The following is a 14,158-nucleotide window of genomic DNA, read 5'->3' on the forward strand; positions in this document are numbered from 1 at the left end:
TTAGAAGAACAGGAACTTTCTGAAAAATATAAACCTTTTATGAGTGGATGTAATACGAAAATAACATGTAGCTACCTAATTTTCGTTGCATTAAAAGTAGGTAATTACTTGTCTCTAACCTAGCCTTAAAATATTTATTATAGAGTCCCTTGAGGCAGAGTCTCTAGTATTGTGATCTCAACCTACGCTTATCTCACCGTTCTCGTCGATTCCCACTAGCAGCAAGCTCGTGTTCAAGCGCGGCAATCTTCTCCTCGTGCCGCGTCCGCTGCGCCTGCGCACGTCGTTGTTGCTCCTCAAGCGCCAACACGATCTTTTCCAGTCGGTGAATCTGTTGTTGTTTATTCTCTAAAGTAGCGAATAGCTCCTGGATCTCTTCCGCTTTCGCTGCTATCTGTTTGTTCACCTGGGAAATGTAAAGGATTGCGACTTCAGTTCCATTCAACATAAGAAAAAAAAACGTTAAAATTACAGTCATAATTCAAATCAGGCCGATTAATTGAAATAAACACACACACACACACACAAGCCTACACTTCTGGGGGATAACCTACAACAAAAATTTAAACGTGATCCCGAGTGTTGCAGAAATTACAATAAAAAATGATAAAAAAATTCGTCTCACTTCATCAACGATTTTCATTCGGTGCTCAAGATCTTGTTGCAACGCGGCCAGCTCGCGACTCTGCTCAGTCTCTTTGTTCTTCAGCATATTGATTAACTCCTCGCGAACCTGCATTACTGACTAACTTATAAATCAAAGCCAAATTAACACAATTATACAAAAACAACATCTAGGTACTCCAGAGTCCAGATCTGGAAAATCTTACATGCAAAATTACATTCAGCGAAATACCTAATTATTTTAGTTTTAAGAAAAGTTATATTGTTGACATTTAAAGGATTTATGTTTCATCACTTTTTCGAAGATAATCTCGTCGTTGGTATTAGATACAATAGTTAAGTTTAGTTTAAGTGTAGGAAATGGGATGCTGAATCAATACGTAAGATTTACATATAGCTTCACTGTGAAGCCTGCACATTCCAGCTACCTTTTGCTACGCGGCTGCCAAAGCTCTACAATCGACAACGTACTAGTTGTGTTACTATAACTACGATTGCAAGAAGGACCTAGTAACCTTTATGACTCTTGCCTGGGCACGTGAAGTCTTGTCCTGTTGCTCGAGTTGTTGTTCCTTCTGCACCAACAGCTCTGATAACTCTTCGTTTCGGTGCACCGCTTCGAGAAGGCCCATTCTCAAGTTCATGATCTAACAATATATGTATTTAAATGAATATAAATCAATCTTTATAGGTAGTACCTACTGGTATGAAATTTGTAATAAGGAGAATTTATTTAAACATAGGTAGGTAGCTAATTATTTACGACCTAAAGGAACACAACGTGTAACGTTAATCGCACACAACCTCAGACACCCAAGCCATTTTTAATTAAATTTACCATATTGAGAGAAAAAAAATCATTAATAAAAAAATAAAGTTTTAAGAGCTGTTCGGTTTCAAAAATTTATTTAGGTATCCGAAAAACCAAGTTCTACTGATTTCATCAAATCATTTGTTGCGTCTATGATGACGAGGCGACGGCGACGTCACGCTTTTTGACGAGTAGATCACCGTTGTATGATCACGGCATGTTTTGAATCATAAACATAATATTGGCTGTGTTGGTTTTTCTCTATTGCACGTAAACCTTTTTACCTCCTGTTGTAAGTCCTGATAGCTGATACCATTGGGAGCCTCTTGACAGTTGGCCACGGCGCGATTGTGTGCCTGCAGATCTCGTACATATTGTTCATATTGAATTACTTTTTGCTCGCTGAAATGTGGTTGGCATAACATACATTTGACTATAAACTATTATTGGTGTCCTATTCGCTGTTGAGTCAAGCCTTACTTTAATTTAATATTTTTTGTTAGTTCCCTTATTTGTGTTTGCATTTTTCCTAATATTTCTTCCTTGCTCAGAAGCTCGGCTGCCAGTTTCTGCTGCATTCCTACCTTGTTCTCGGATTCCTGAAATTCATAAAAGTTTGCAATCAGAAAGTCATAAAAAATGGCAAACGTTTATAGCAACATGTAATCACCTCACTGGAGGAAAAAAGTTATCTGGTACATAAGACTGAAAGAAAAAAGTTGCTGAGAATAACTAATGATCCTGACACGTAAGTAGCAATATAGACAGAGCAATAATTACAGTTATCTTAGTCAGAGTTTCCAAAAATCGCACTTTCTCCCGTTTGCAGGCAGTCACTTCATCCTCAGTTACGCGTAGACTATCTTTAGTGGCCTGCAGTTCTGCCCAGAGATCCATTTCTCTTTCAGTTGGTAAATCTGGAAGCATTAGAGAATTAAGCAGGTGTGATTTTACTACTGGCCGGTATATGAAAATAAAAATGATTACCATTAGGATTAGGTTTAGTATTTTCCATTTCAGTGATTTTAGCTTTTAATTCTTCAATATTATTTTGGCTCTCTACTAAGGCAGCTTCAGCTGCCTCCTTCAGCTCAATCTCTTTTTGTGTAAGTTTACGTTGTTCTTCTAAATTAGCCTTGAAATCTTTGAGCTGGAGCGTTAGTTCCTGTATGGCTGCCTTGTGCTGAGTTGTTAAATTTTCTATTTGGTGTTTCAAATCTTGAATTCTGTAGAAATAAGGAATTGTATCAGTAACACTATGAAACAATAGCCAATTCTTTAATATCACTGCATATAAATATTAATTGTACATACTCATTCTGTAGTGTGTCACGTTGTTGAGCTAATTGACTACTGGCTACTTCTCCGGTCTTTAACGATTCCTTTAATTTCCTAGCACGGGCTTCCAACTGCACTTCCCTTTGACGACTCTAATAAAATTAAATAATAAATGAGCATTAATAAGTATATCGTAGTTGAAAGATATGTGTAGGTAACTGTCGTAATGTGTGACGGACCTGGTCTTCCAGCGCCTTCACAGTGCCTGTGAGACTAGCAATGCTTGCTTCTGCCTCACGCAGTTGCCGGTCCATCTTAGTAATACGGATGCGCGCTTGACGGAGCTGGGACTCTGTGGTCGCCAACTTCTCTTTAGTAGCGACCTTTGCTGATCGTTCTTCCTCCAACTCCCGACGCATTTCCTTTTTTAAATAAATTAATTCTTTATTCTAATATTTTTTATATAATGACTTGTAAAATTACTTTTTTTGAAACACTTACCTCAGAAGACCTGTTGCGGTCAGATTCATTGCGGGTTTCCTGCAATTCACTTATAACGGCAGAACGTGTTTCGAGGTCTTGTCGAAGTCGTGCTATTTCTCTCACCAACGATTCTCCGACAGCTACCAAAGCACTTCGTTCTCGACAGGCTCGCCTTAAATATGATTGTGTTATTAAAATAAGAAAAATACAAAAATATGAAAAAAAAACGTAACGTAGTGAGTAGATGAGTGAGTAATTTCAGTAAATTATTATAATTACTTGGAGAGTTGAGTGACAGTGTCAACCGCTTCATCAGCACGGGATTTCAGGTCACGGAGAGACTCGCAAAGTTCAAGCCCCTGAGCATTGTATCGAGCAATACGCTCCAATGATTCGCCATTACCATTTTCCTACAAAAGTCAATATTTGGTATTAATAGACAATAATCACATGATTATCATGATTTTAAATTAATAGAACTTACGCTTCTTTCGATGAGCTCCTTGACCCAATCAATGATCTCTTGTCGCGCCGTAAACGCCTGAAGACACAGATCGGCAAAGCAGGTAGGTACGTTCGCGACTTTAGAGTCAAGTTCCGCAAGGGCACATTCGTCTGTACAAAACCATAATCAAGTGAGGAATACTTTTCATTTGATTTACTGATAAGGACCATTTAAAGCCTTCCACTTTGTTCTAATAGTAACAAATAAGCTTTAACAGTTAACTAGGGAGACAGATACTAATCTACTAGAGAATAAGAAAAGCAGAACCTAGTGAAATATTACCAATAGGAAGGGTCGTGTTGATGAGTTCGACCGCGCCATCAGTAGTGGCCGAGGCGACAGCGTCGCGACACAGCTGGGCGACCTCGTCCGCTGTCCAGTCCGCTACATTGAATACCACTAGTTCTTGTAGTTGGATCCCCTCGCCGCAGCCCGAGACGCCCTCGCGAGTCATGCGCTCGCGCATTCCACGTAAACTATCGAATAGTTCCAGTACTGCTTGCTGCAAAGTTTTGATTTCATCGTTACATGTGTAACACATTTTTTGATTGTTAAACATAAAACCATTTGGATTTAGATATCAATTTCGAAGACCAATATCTTTAAAAAGCAGTAAAATAAGAGATAGTGGTAAACGAACCTGCTTCAAATCCAATTCCTTCTTCATACGATGGAATTGCTTCTGTTTTGAGAGAAACGTTGATTTGATATCGTCTTCATCTTTGCATGAACGTGTTGGACTGTTAATGGACGCCGGCGACAGAATTCTAGAACTTGGTGGGACATTCAGAGATGGAGTTCTTGGACGAGATGGGTTGGAGTGGCGTTGCGGCGTGTTGGGCCGGCTGCTGGGAGTGCTGTGGCGCTGCACGGGGTGCGCCGGCGTCGTGGGGCGGCTCGGCATGCGCGGCGTTTGTGGACGACTCGATTGTAAGCTTCTAGGAGTCTGGGGGCGGCTATGCAAAGCTGGGGTTTGAGGCCGACTTTTAGATTCTGAAAGATTACCGTCAACAATAACACTCACCTGAAGTTCTTTACAATATTGTGACTTTTTAATACCTTACCGCTTTTGCGAGTGATATTGTGCTGTAGTGCATCAGGTTCATTTGTTATGGGTTGCTGTACTTCATTGGGCTCGCCATCATTATTTTTTATTTCTGAAAAATAAAATAAAAGAAAATAAAAATAAGAGCATCATTACTGTACAATAGCAATAATAATGGTGACCTAGACGATTGTCGATCACAACTGCTACTCTCACATCCTTATGTGCTCCTTAGCCAGCTGCGTAGGTCATATTAGAGTGCACAAGCATATGCGCAGACACAGGCGTAGGTACTCACTATTCCTTCACTGTGCGATTGACACGACCGCGCAAGACCGATATTTACTTACTCTCCGACGCACGGGTGTATCAATCGTCAACTTACAAGATTCTGAAACGCACAAAGCCATTTCGGCCCGACCCAGGAATAGAACCAGCTTGCGACCGCTAGATCAACGAGTCAGTTAATATAAACACTCGTCGTATATACGAGGGGAGGTCAATAAGTTCGCGGAATGAGAACGAAGGAGGTTGAAATTAAACACCAAACTATTTTTCCTTTTCAATATATTCTCCTTTAACCCTAATACATTTTTCGGATCTCTCAAATAGCTTGTTTATACCATCGAAAAAAAAATGATTTGTCTTTGGCGTCAAAATAGGCCGAAATTGCCGACTTGACTTCTTCATCGTCGTTAAATTTCTTTCCACGCAGCTCTTTCTTCATTTTTGGAAATAAATAATAGTCACTGGGGGCCAAGTCTGGACTGTATGGTGGGTGGTTTAATTGTTCAAAGCCGCATCGGTGAATGGCAGCCGTCGCAACATGGCACATGTGGACGGGTGCATTGTCGTGTAAAAGGAGCACACCTTTTGACAGTTTTCCTCTTCTTTTTTTCTTAATGGCTTCTTTCAATCTTTCCAGTAAAGAAGCGTAGTACTGTCCCGTTATAGTCCCAATACAAGTTTTTCTACTTTTTTGACGATTTCCGGTGTGGTGGCCTCAATTGGCCGTCCGGAGCGGGGGTCGTCTTCAATGGACTCCCTTCCTTGTTTGAAAAGACCATGCCACTAGTAAACCATGGTTTTACCAGGGGCAGAGTCCGCGTAAACCGCTAACAGCTTTTGAAAAATCGTCTGAGCGGATTTTCCTTGCTTGGTAAGGAACTTAATAACGGCACGGTGTTCAATTTTCTCCATACTGGCTGACTTCTTCCCGATTTAGTTGTTTGCAGGTCGATAACTCAAAAGTTAATGACCCGATTAGGTTCAAACTTGGTATATACTCTTAATGAGGTGCTTAACTAGTGCCTACCTAGACGGGCAAATTTATCCCCACCAACCCCTCCATTCCGCGAACTTATTGACCTCCCCTCGTATTACTGTATAAATAGGTACGGACTCTGACGTACCCAAGGGACAATTTTCATTGATGTCCTGAAGGTTAACAGCACCACCATCGTAGACAGCTTGGTCATCCGACGCTTCTTCTATTATCATTACCGAAGAGTTCTCAATAATATAAGAGTCAGGTTCTATCGGTGGCGCGATCTAAAAACAACACCCACAGATAACTCGTTTAGTACCAAAACCACAATGTTTTGCTAAATGATCGTTGCCAAGAAGCGATTTTTTTAATTTCCTCTAATAAAAATTGAAATCACACTGAAATATATTTTTATTTTCTCATGGGGGTCGTACGAGTGAATAGTTATGTCTACTTACACTCTCCAATGGTTCGGTATCAAAGCCCCCGTTAGCCTAACAATCAAAAAGAAGAACTTAAGTAAAAAAAGCCACGAGAAGATGTCTAAAATGTGGTCAATATTTATTACCTTGACATCAGTCTTGGAATCTGATTTTTGGGCACGTTGAAGAACTTGAGGAGAACTCTTCCCCTGCAATTATTCACTTTATTTATCACAACATCTTAACGCTATCTCATGCATTGGATACCTATGTATTAAGGATATTTATATTAGGTACCTTCCCTAAACTACGATGAGTACCTTGAGTACCTATAAACGCTGTAAACTTCTCAGCAAGAAAGTTCGAATATCGGTCGCGGTTTCCAAGGCTGTGTAAATTTATAGATCGTCGATTTAAAGATTATTAAGTATACCTTAGGACAAGTAGACATCCGGGTCGGCGATTGCCTCTGGGAAGGCAGGGACAAGTTTCTGTTAGTGGCATTGCGAGCAGCGCGCGCGGCGGAGGCAGCTGTAGGCCTCGGCACCAATCGAGGAGTTGTGCCAACTGCTCAAAGTAAATTAACATTACACAAAACATTTGACATTACTCTAACAGCTGTCGACTTGACACGGGAGTCTACGGAAAGGCTTAAGACCTGGTGCTTTATAAGATGCATATAGCGTAGGTCAAGTAAGTGCGTCAGTTGTGTATTATACTCTGATCAATCTATTGATTTGGAATAATGAACCATCAGTCACCTTAACTGCAAAAATATCGACAAGACCAGCCCAGCACACCAGAAAGATTTGATCAGTGGGTCGTCTGATTTTTTTCAGAAACATAATTTTTCAACTTCTTATCACATAACTTTTAAACTAGTGTTCCTCAATGATCTGTAAGTGGTAATCGAGAGAATACCTTAAGTCAGTGATTTATATGAAACTTACAAGGCTTATCCTTTTGCGATTTCGCCGCAGTCGTCATAATAAACTCTACAGCTGATAATTGGTGTATAGAAAATGTAAAAGAAAACCTCTGGAAATTTTGATATTTTGTTAAACTATTTGCGTGATCGGTGATGATGGACGGGAGTTCTAAATTTGAAATTAGACAGAAAATGTTTTATGGCATTTGATTGCAAAGAAAATAACATATTTAATGAAACTTTTTGGTCATAACATGACAAAAACCTTTTTCCAAACAGAATAACAATTTGATAGGCAGACGCCGCAGCTGGCTGGAACATTTGCCAAAGTGTTCTTCTTCTTCCAAAACTTAGCTACACACAAAATGAAAACCACAAGTCATTTACTTTTGGAACGCATTTGATAAAATTTTTGTACATTGTATTATAATAATCTTAAAAACGCGTACCAAACTGCGTTCCGAGTTAATATAAAATTGTAAGTTGTGTTATGAAACATGTCACTGTTGGTGACCGAGGAGCCCAGGCAAGGTAAAGTACTGGCATCATCTTCAGTCATGTTATGAAGTTTTTATCCAAATTATATAAGAGGAGGAGGTACTCAATTTGTCTGTATGATTTTTTTATATGTTACCCGATTTCTCGCATCGATGGAGTTCATGTAATAATAGTCTTCTTGACTTGTACGTAGTTTTTTTTTTAATTATGTTGGTTACTTAGAATGTTCGTTAACTCTACATGCCTAATGCCTTTGTATTACAGACTGCCTGAAAACAACTCATTGAAAGCATTTTCCAATATGTGACTATTAATGAACATTGACTGAATATTTCAAAACATTACAGACGTTGAATCAGCGAAAGGATCGATCAAATGTCGCATTCCGCAAAGATTGCCCCCTGCGCGGCCCAAACCACCTCAAATTAGACCCAAGCCTATTGCTGAAATCGCGGTACACCAATTCTTTTATTGTTATAATAGTTCGTCATATAGGTACTTACGCGGTGTAGTGGTCGTACAGTGAAAACACAAAGGGGTCACGACTGCTGCGTGCATGAGTTTCATTCCCTAGTCGAACCCAAATTGCTTAGGAGCCTTTTTAAGAAAGTTTCTCAGAGCAGCAGTGGTGATACACCCGTGCATTGTAAGCTACGAAAAACACGTAAATGTCGATCCTGCTCCTGATATGATTCTAGAAGGTTTCGAATTCATTATAATTAATCATTTTTCGTTATTGAATACTGTAGACAGTGGATGTGTATGCACAGATTTTATATAAAAAAAAAGTTCAGGATTAAAAGCTCATCTATAATGTCAATATCTGATGGCAAATTAGTTTCTCTTGATTTATGATCACGTAACTGATTTTCAGGATTTAGGTATATCTTATGCTATTGTTTCTAGATAGTTCTTGCGAGGGAGTTACTCTTTGTTGCAGAGATCAAAATTCGATGCAGTACCACCCCAGCGATGTACTGGCAGAGGCGCGGTTCGACCACGTTCCGATGAGGTTTTTCTTTCTTAATATTATTTTATTTGTTTAAAGATGTCCTCATCTCATTTAGGTTTATGTAAATTTTCTCCACTATAAAGATAGGTTTTGAAGAGCGCCGATTTGAGGTTTTTATTAATATTTAGTTGAGGTAACATCTTCTTCTTCTGGAGGTTAGCTGAATTTAAATTTATTTTGGTCTATGCCAAGAGATGCAAATACTAATCCACTCACTTCTTGCGCCGTCCAAAGTTTCTTTTGCTCCTTTTTTCCATAGAAAGAGGATATTTTTAAGAAAAATTTGAATCAAGAGAAACTTTCTGTTTCAGTCGAGGCCAAAATCTGCAAATCGTGTGAAAGATGAACTGGGTATAGGAAGACCAGCGCATAGCATGCCTCGGTCGGCCAGACCTGACCGCGATCGCTTTGCAATGCCACTTAAAGTATGTGATGCACATTGCTATTACTTTACTTAAATTGAATTATGTGCCTTGATAAAAAAATATACACCTACTTAGCTTGAGTAATTTTAAAATGTTTATTGTGTTTCTTGTTTGTTGTATAGAGGCCTTCCACAATACCTAAGAAAATAACAGATCATGTCCAAGCAAACAAAACTGCAAGGGCGGTTATAACTGTGCCTCTCAGTGGAACGCAGGTAACAAACCGTTTAATAGCAGAATAGTTCTAAAGGAGAAGGAGATAAGAGAAGGAGATACACATACTTGAGGAAAATCCATAAATATACATTTATCAATAACCAAAACGTACCTACTGAGTGATTTTCTCCCTGCAGCATAATTGGCTTACAGCTCCAGCAAAAAGATAGCTAAAACTTATATTTATTGTAGTTGATTTGGGCAGTACGTTTGAATATTCCTTAGTACTTTTAATGTTGTCTGATATTTACAGAGAGCTCCGATGAAGAACACAAGTAATGATTTACCAGATCAGGTAAGAAATTCATACTTTTGTAATCAATACATGTAGTATGTTTTTGAATGAGCATATCTTGACAACTAAGACTTCTTATGTTGATGGCCCTTTGGTGTTTTTCAGGAAACTATTCAAAAACAAGAACGATGTGAGGATTATGATGATTTGGATAGTACACCGACAGTTGACAAAGGTAACTTTTCGTGTTGAATATCAGTCATCATTGTTCTGATTTAAAACAATAGTGATACAATTGACAAAACTCATTGTGTCCCATTATTTATTAAATTTTTCAGATTCGTTGTGTTCCCGAAGTGATAAGATGACAAAACTTAAAATAAGTTGGCAAGAAAACATGGTGCAGTTTGAAAAGATGAAAAATGATCTGAGGGAGCGCCAGGTTATATTTTTTATTGCAAAAAAATTAATAGAATTTGAATTAAATAATAGGTAAAAATATTTAATTAATCTTATTTAATTTCTCTACAACACAGAAAGCTATAATGGAACTTTATGCACTGATGCGAAATACCCATCAGAAGATGTCGATGTTGGGCCAGAAGGCGATCCTCCCGCCCTCGGAAGATCTGCGCATCATGAACGTTGCCAAGTTGACTGCAGAACAATTGCTCCAACTCTGTTCTGTCAGACAGCCGGATGATAAGTCACAAAAAACTAAAGGTGAGTAGGTAAGACTGAAGACAACCTAGGTGGGTGTTTTAACTTTTACAAAATAACAGTTGTGAAAATGACCAGAATTTATTATATAATCAATGATTATTGCAGACGGTCAATCATCAACAAAAACCCCACTAGCAGTCGATATGAATAAACTGTACGGTATGCCATCCAAACTGGTTGCCACTTGCGAGCAGACTCTGTTTAAACGAAAGGAGATTATTGATTGGTTTGAATCTTTGAAGTCTGAGGAAAAGGTATCACTATCTAAAATTCTATACTTTGAATATATGACATATAATTTAACCCTGATATCTGTTAACCAGGGTATCGCTATGCACAAACTATCCAAGAAGATTAACGAATTTAACGCAGAGAACGAAATGTTAAAATGCTCCTTAGATCAAGCGAAAGCAGAATTCGTTAAGGAACTGAATGAAATAATAGAATTCATGCGGTGCGTATATTAAGAAATTCGACTGAAAATACTCTAAGAGAAACTTATCCGTCTAAGTACTAACGTGATAAAACTTCTGTTATTAGCAAAACTACAAATGAAACAGTAGCTCTCCAACTACGTACAGAAGAACTGACGTACGAAATATCGGATCTGAATTCGCAAAACAACGATTTGCGAAAACAAATTCATAATTCCGATCACCTGCGTTCGCAAACTAATAAGAATAAAATAGAGGTAATTTTTTATATTTTTTGCCAATAATTTTATTTAAAATGTAAAATTTTATGTTGATATGTTAAGTCAACAATCAAGACTAGTGAAGTTAGATTGACAATACTGCTTATTTTCCAGGAACTCGAAAAGGAACTAAAGGAGGAAAGATGTAAGAAAATATTTTTGCGCGACCGTTTGGCTAAAGCAGAAGGTCAAATTAAAATGAACGGGGAGCGAGCATCTCAATTAGAGGCAGCATTGGAACAGGCTCGCTCGCAGACTCGCACATTGGAACGTACCATTCAACAACTTCATGAACAGGTTAGAAATTGATAGAAGGAGCAGTGCGAAGAAAATATATTATTTCTATATTATTTTTACTACCATATTTCTCTTGTGTTTCAGAACCAAAAGTTACAGACTGATTTCGATAAAGAGCTAAATGATTTAAGAGAATCGATTAGAGAAAATACAATGCATTTGGAAGAAATAGCAGATGCTCGTGAAAAATTACAAACAGAGTACGTCTAGGCAACTTTCATGTAATGCTTAGCGTGTTCAATAAAATTGATAAAAAAAAAACTAATTTATTTTAAATTTTTATAGGAAAGAAGATCTAGAAAATCGTCTTGGCGACCTATCAAAGTTCTATAACGAATCTCTTAAGAGTATTAAGCATGATATGAATATAAACGTAGCCAAGCTCATTGAAACCGAAAAGAAATACGAGGAACAATCAGAACACAAGAAAGCATTAGAAACTAAAGTGGAAACATTATGCTCGCAACTTTTGGAAGCGGAACTTCAGTTGAAAGATGCAACAAAGGAACTGCTAGATACAAAAGAACAATTGAGTAAGTTGGTTACATAGCTCAAACCTGAAACTGTAGTGTTGACGAAAGAATGTAATAAACGCCCTGTTTCAGGTCAAGCGTTAAGCTGTGAAAAAGAATTACTGTCTACTAAGAGGGATTTGGATATAGCAGTTATTGAAATAGAAGATTACAGAACAAGACTGGCAGAACAAAGTGACACCCTAAAGGAATTCGAAGTAAGTACAGAAAATGTTTGTATTTAACGCAAAGGTTTACGTGGCGGTTGTTTAAAAACGTGTAATCTTTGTTTAGAACAACTTCAAAGAGTCTATAAATTTGGAAGAAAGTCTGAAAAACAATCTTGTGAATAAGGAGGAATACATTGCGGAGCTTGAGAAGAAACAGTCTTTGCTTGAACAACAGTTGCACGAGAGGTAAGTATAATGAAGCTGAAGTGTTTGTTTGTTAAACGCTTTAATCTTAGGAACAGTGGTTATTATTATATTAAGTAAATTATTTACGTGCGGCTACAGCAATATGTATCCGGCCATATGCAGCTAATGACTTACAATGGATTGCCATTGTCTACTTACAATGGATTGATTGTAGCTATTGAGCTAGGTATACTTTCAACTCTCAATTTAACAAATAAATAGGAACTCATGCATAATTTATTTCTCAGTGAACGTAAAATGGGATCATATGAAGAACAGTTAACCAAGCTGAAAACTCATATCGCAGAACTGCAGGACGATTTTGGTGAATTTGAAAATTTGAACGAACTTCATGAAATGGTTTGTGAATACCATTTGAAAGTATTTTGCCTAAACAAGAATCAAATATTACTTTTATCATTTGTTTCTTTAAAGATTATTTATTTTCTTCCAGCTTTAGTAAATAGGCACCTATTTAGCCTACTAATGTTTTACGTACGTAAGATAATGTGAGCAAATTAAGTACTTAATATCGCATTATTTTTTCCCACTCAGGTAAATCAACAACGAGCTAAGTTGTTAGAAGCAACTAGGCAGAATGGAGAACTCGCTGAAGCATTACAGAAGAAAGATATGGAACTGGAACGACATTTGGACAGTTTCGCAGAACAAGAACAGCTGCTAGAACAACGAAACGGTGTCATAAAGATGTTATCAGGAAAAGACGAAGAGCAAACTAATATAATAAAACTATTGCGCACTAATTTGGAAATGAGAACTCAAGCGGATATGGATGTAAGTTGTAGAAGTAATCGCTAGAATCTTGAAGAATGGTATTGTATTTATTTACAAATATGAAACTTTGTCATTGCCAATTGCTATCAGTATCGTATTAGTTCGTGAAATTTATATTTTACTTATTTTAGATGTATATACCTAATCCTGTTCATCTCATTTCATTTGACACTTATTATTTTTTATCAACAGTTGAACCAGCAAATAACTGAGAAGAATGCTGAGATTGAAGCTCTTATTACAAATGTGGAAACAAGGAAACAACAAATTTCACAACTGGAAAAAATAATTTTGACTTTAGAAGACCAGACGCGAAAAGCGAGTTTACAGAGAAGAAAAGATCAGGATAAAATTAAATTGCTTGAGCAGAAAATAACAGAATACGAACAATACCACTTGGAGAATAGACACATTGAAGTGCCTTCCAATAATTTAGACAGCTTAATCAAAATTTTAGAAGATGAACTTGGAACTTCTTTAGAACCGACGCTGCATAAGGAACATGACTTCACACCCGCGAAAAAGAAATACTTAGGTGAGCGCAGACGAGAAAAACTTGAAAATATTGAATGTCACAAAGGTCAAAATCCTTCCATCCACGAAACACAGCCAACAAAAATTGTCATGAACAATTTTAAGACTTACATCACAAGCACTGACGAACAATTTAAAGGGGATACCCTCGATCGCAAAAAAGCTATTACTAACATGGACACACAGAAATGGGTTCCTGCTCCTGAGCCCAACATTAACACGTACGCTAATCCAACGATCAAAGACAATAACTATCCTCCATTCAGAGGACTGCTGCCAGCTGGTAGTCACCTTAAAGATAATTTGCTGTCCAGAAATATACAATTGTTAACGAGCAATCAGCTGCGTGATGAAAAAAAATGCAAGATGTTTAAAATTGCCGGCCATAGGCTATGAGTGTGTCATGTTCTGTATCGTTTGTTGTGTATTAAAACTTGT

General features: G+C 37.7%; 2 protein-coding genes across 2 annotated transcripts; one reads left to right on the top strand and one right to left on the bottom strand.

The window, feature by feature from the left end:
- LOC124632609 (trichohyalin-like) lies at positions 1-7,422 on the bottom strand. The gene is made up of 21 exons (XM_047167504.1): positions 7,386-7,422; positions 6,869-7,002; positions 6,582-6,644; positions 6,472-6,507; positions 6,159-6,297; positions 4,766-4,858; positions 4,342-4,694; positions 3,984-4,203; positions 3,681-3,811; positions 3,476-3,606; positions 3,215-3,368; positions 2,953-3,135; positions 2,750-2,865; positions 2,423-2,661; positions 2,216-2,352; positions 1,916-2,034; positions 1,720-1,837; positions 1,140-1,271; positions 626-733; positions 198-406; positions 1-19 (listed from the first exon to the last, which is right to left on the bottom strand). Exons 1-21 carry the CDS (start codon positions 7,420-7,422, stop codon positions 1-3), a joined length of 2,871 nt encoding a protein of 956 aa, XP_047023460.1.
- LOC124632791 (cilia- and flagella-associated protein 58-like) lies at positions 6,984-14,143 on the top strand. Its single transcript, XM_047167755.1, has 20 exons — positions 6,984-7,894; positions 8,209-8,315; positions 8,802-8,873; positions 9,185-9,298; positions 9,421-9,513; positions 9,768-9,809; positions 9,915-9,984; positions 10,088-10,191; positions 10,286-10,472; positions 10,578-10,726; positions 10,796-10,926; positions 11,013-11,163; positions 11,281-11,463; positions 11,548-11,663; positions 11,749-11,996; positions 12,069-12,193; positions 12,270-12,391; positions 12,640-12,751; positions 12,947-13,186; positions 13,379-14,143. The coding sequence occupies exons 1-20, from the start codon at positions 7,861-7,863 to the stop codon at positions 14,114-14,116; spliced, it is 3,138 nt and encodes a 1,045-aa protein (XP_047023711.1). The 5' UTR covers positions 6,984-7,860; the 3' UTR covers positions 14,117-14,143.
- Positions 14,144-14,158: the final 15 nt, after the last annotated feature.

The sequence above is a fragment of the Helicoverpa zea genome, chromosome 8 (assembly GCF_022581195.2).
Source record: "Helicoverpa zea isolate HzStark_Cry1AcR chromosome 8, ilHelZeax1.1, whole genome shotgun sequence".
Taxonomy (NCBI): Eukaryota; Metazoa; Arthropoda; class Insecta; order Lepidoptera; family Noctuidae; genus Helicoverpa; species Helicoverpa zea.

What these genes read in the sequence shown, in the direction of transcription:
- LOC124632609 (XM_047167504.1), bottom strand. Translation starts at nt 7,422, where the DNA reads ATGACGACTGCGGCGAAATCGCAAAAGGATAAGCCTT. An exon ending in ATACCGAACCATTGGAGAGT is followed by an intron (nt 6,298 to 6,471) that starts GTAAGTAGACAT and finishes TGTTGTTTTTAG; the next exon opens with ATCGCGCCACCGATAGAACC. An exon ending in CAATATCACTCGCAAAAGCG is followed by an intron (nt 4,695 to 4,765) that starts GTAAGGTATTAA and finishes GTAATCTTTCAG; the next exon opens with AATCTAAAAGTCGGCCTCAA.
- LOC124632791 (XM_047167755.1), top strand. Translation starts at nt 7,861, where the DNA reads ATGTCACTGTTGGTGACCGAGGAGCCCAGGCAAG. An exon ending in TACACCGACAGTTGACAAAG is followed by an intron (nt 9,985 to 10,087) that starts GTAACTTTTCGT and finishes TAAATTTTTCAG; the next exon opens with ATTCGTTGTGTTCCCGAAGT. An exon ending in ACACCCTAAAGGAATTCGAA is followed by an intron (nt 12,194 to 12,269) that starts GTAAGTACAGAA and finishes ATCTTTGTTTAG; the next exon opens with AACAACTTCAAAGAGTCTAT.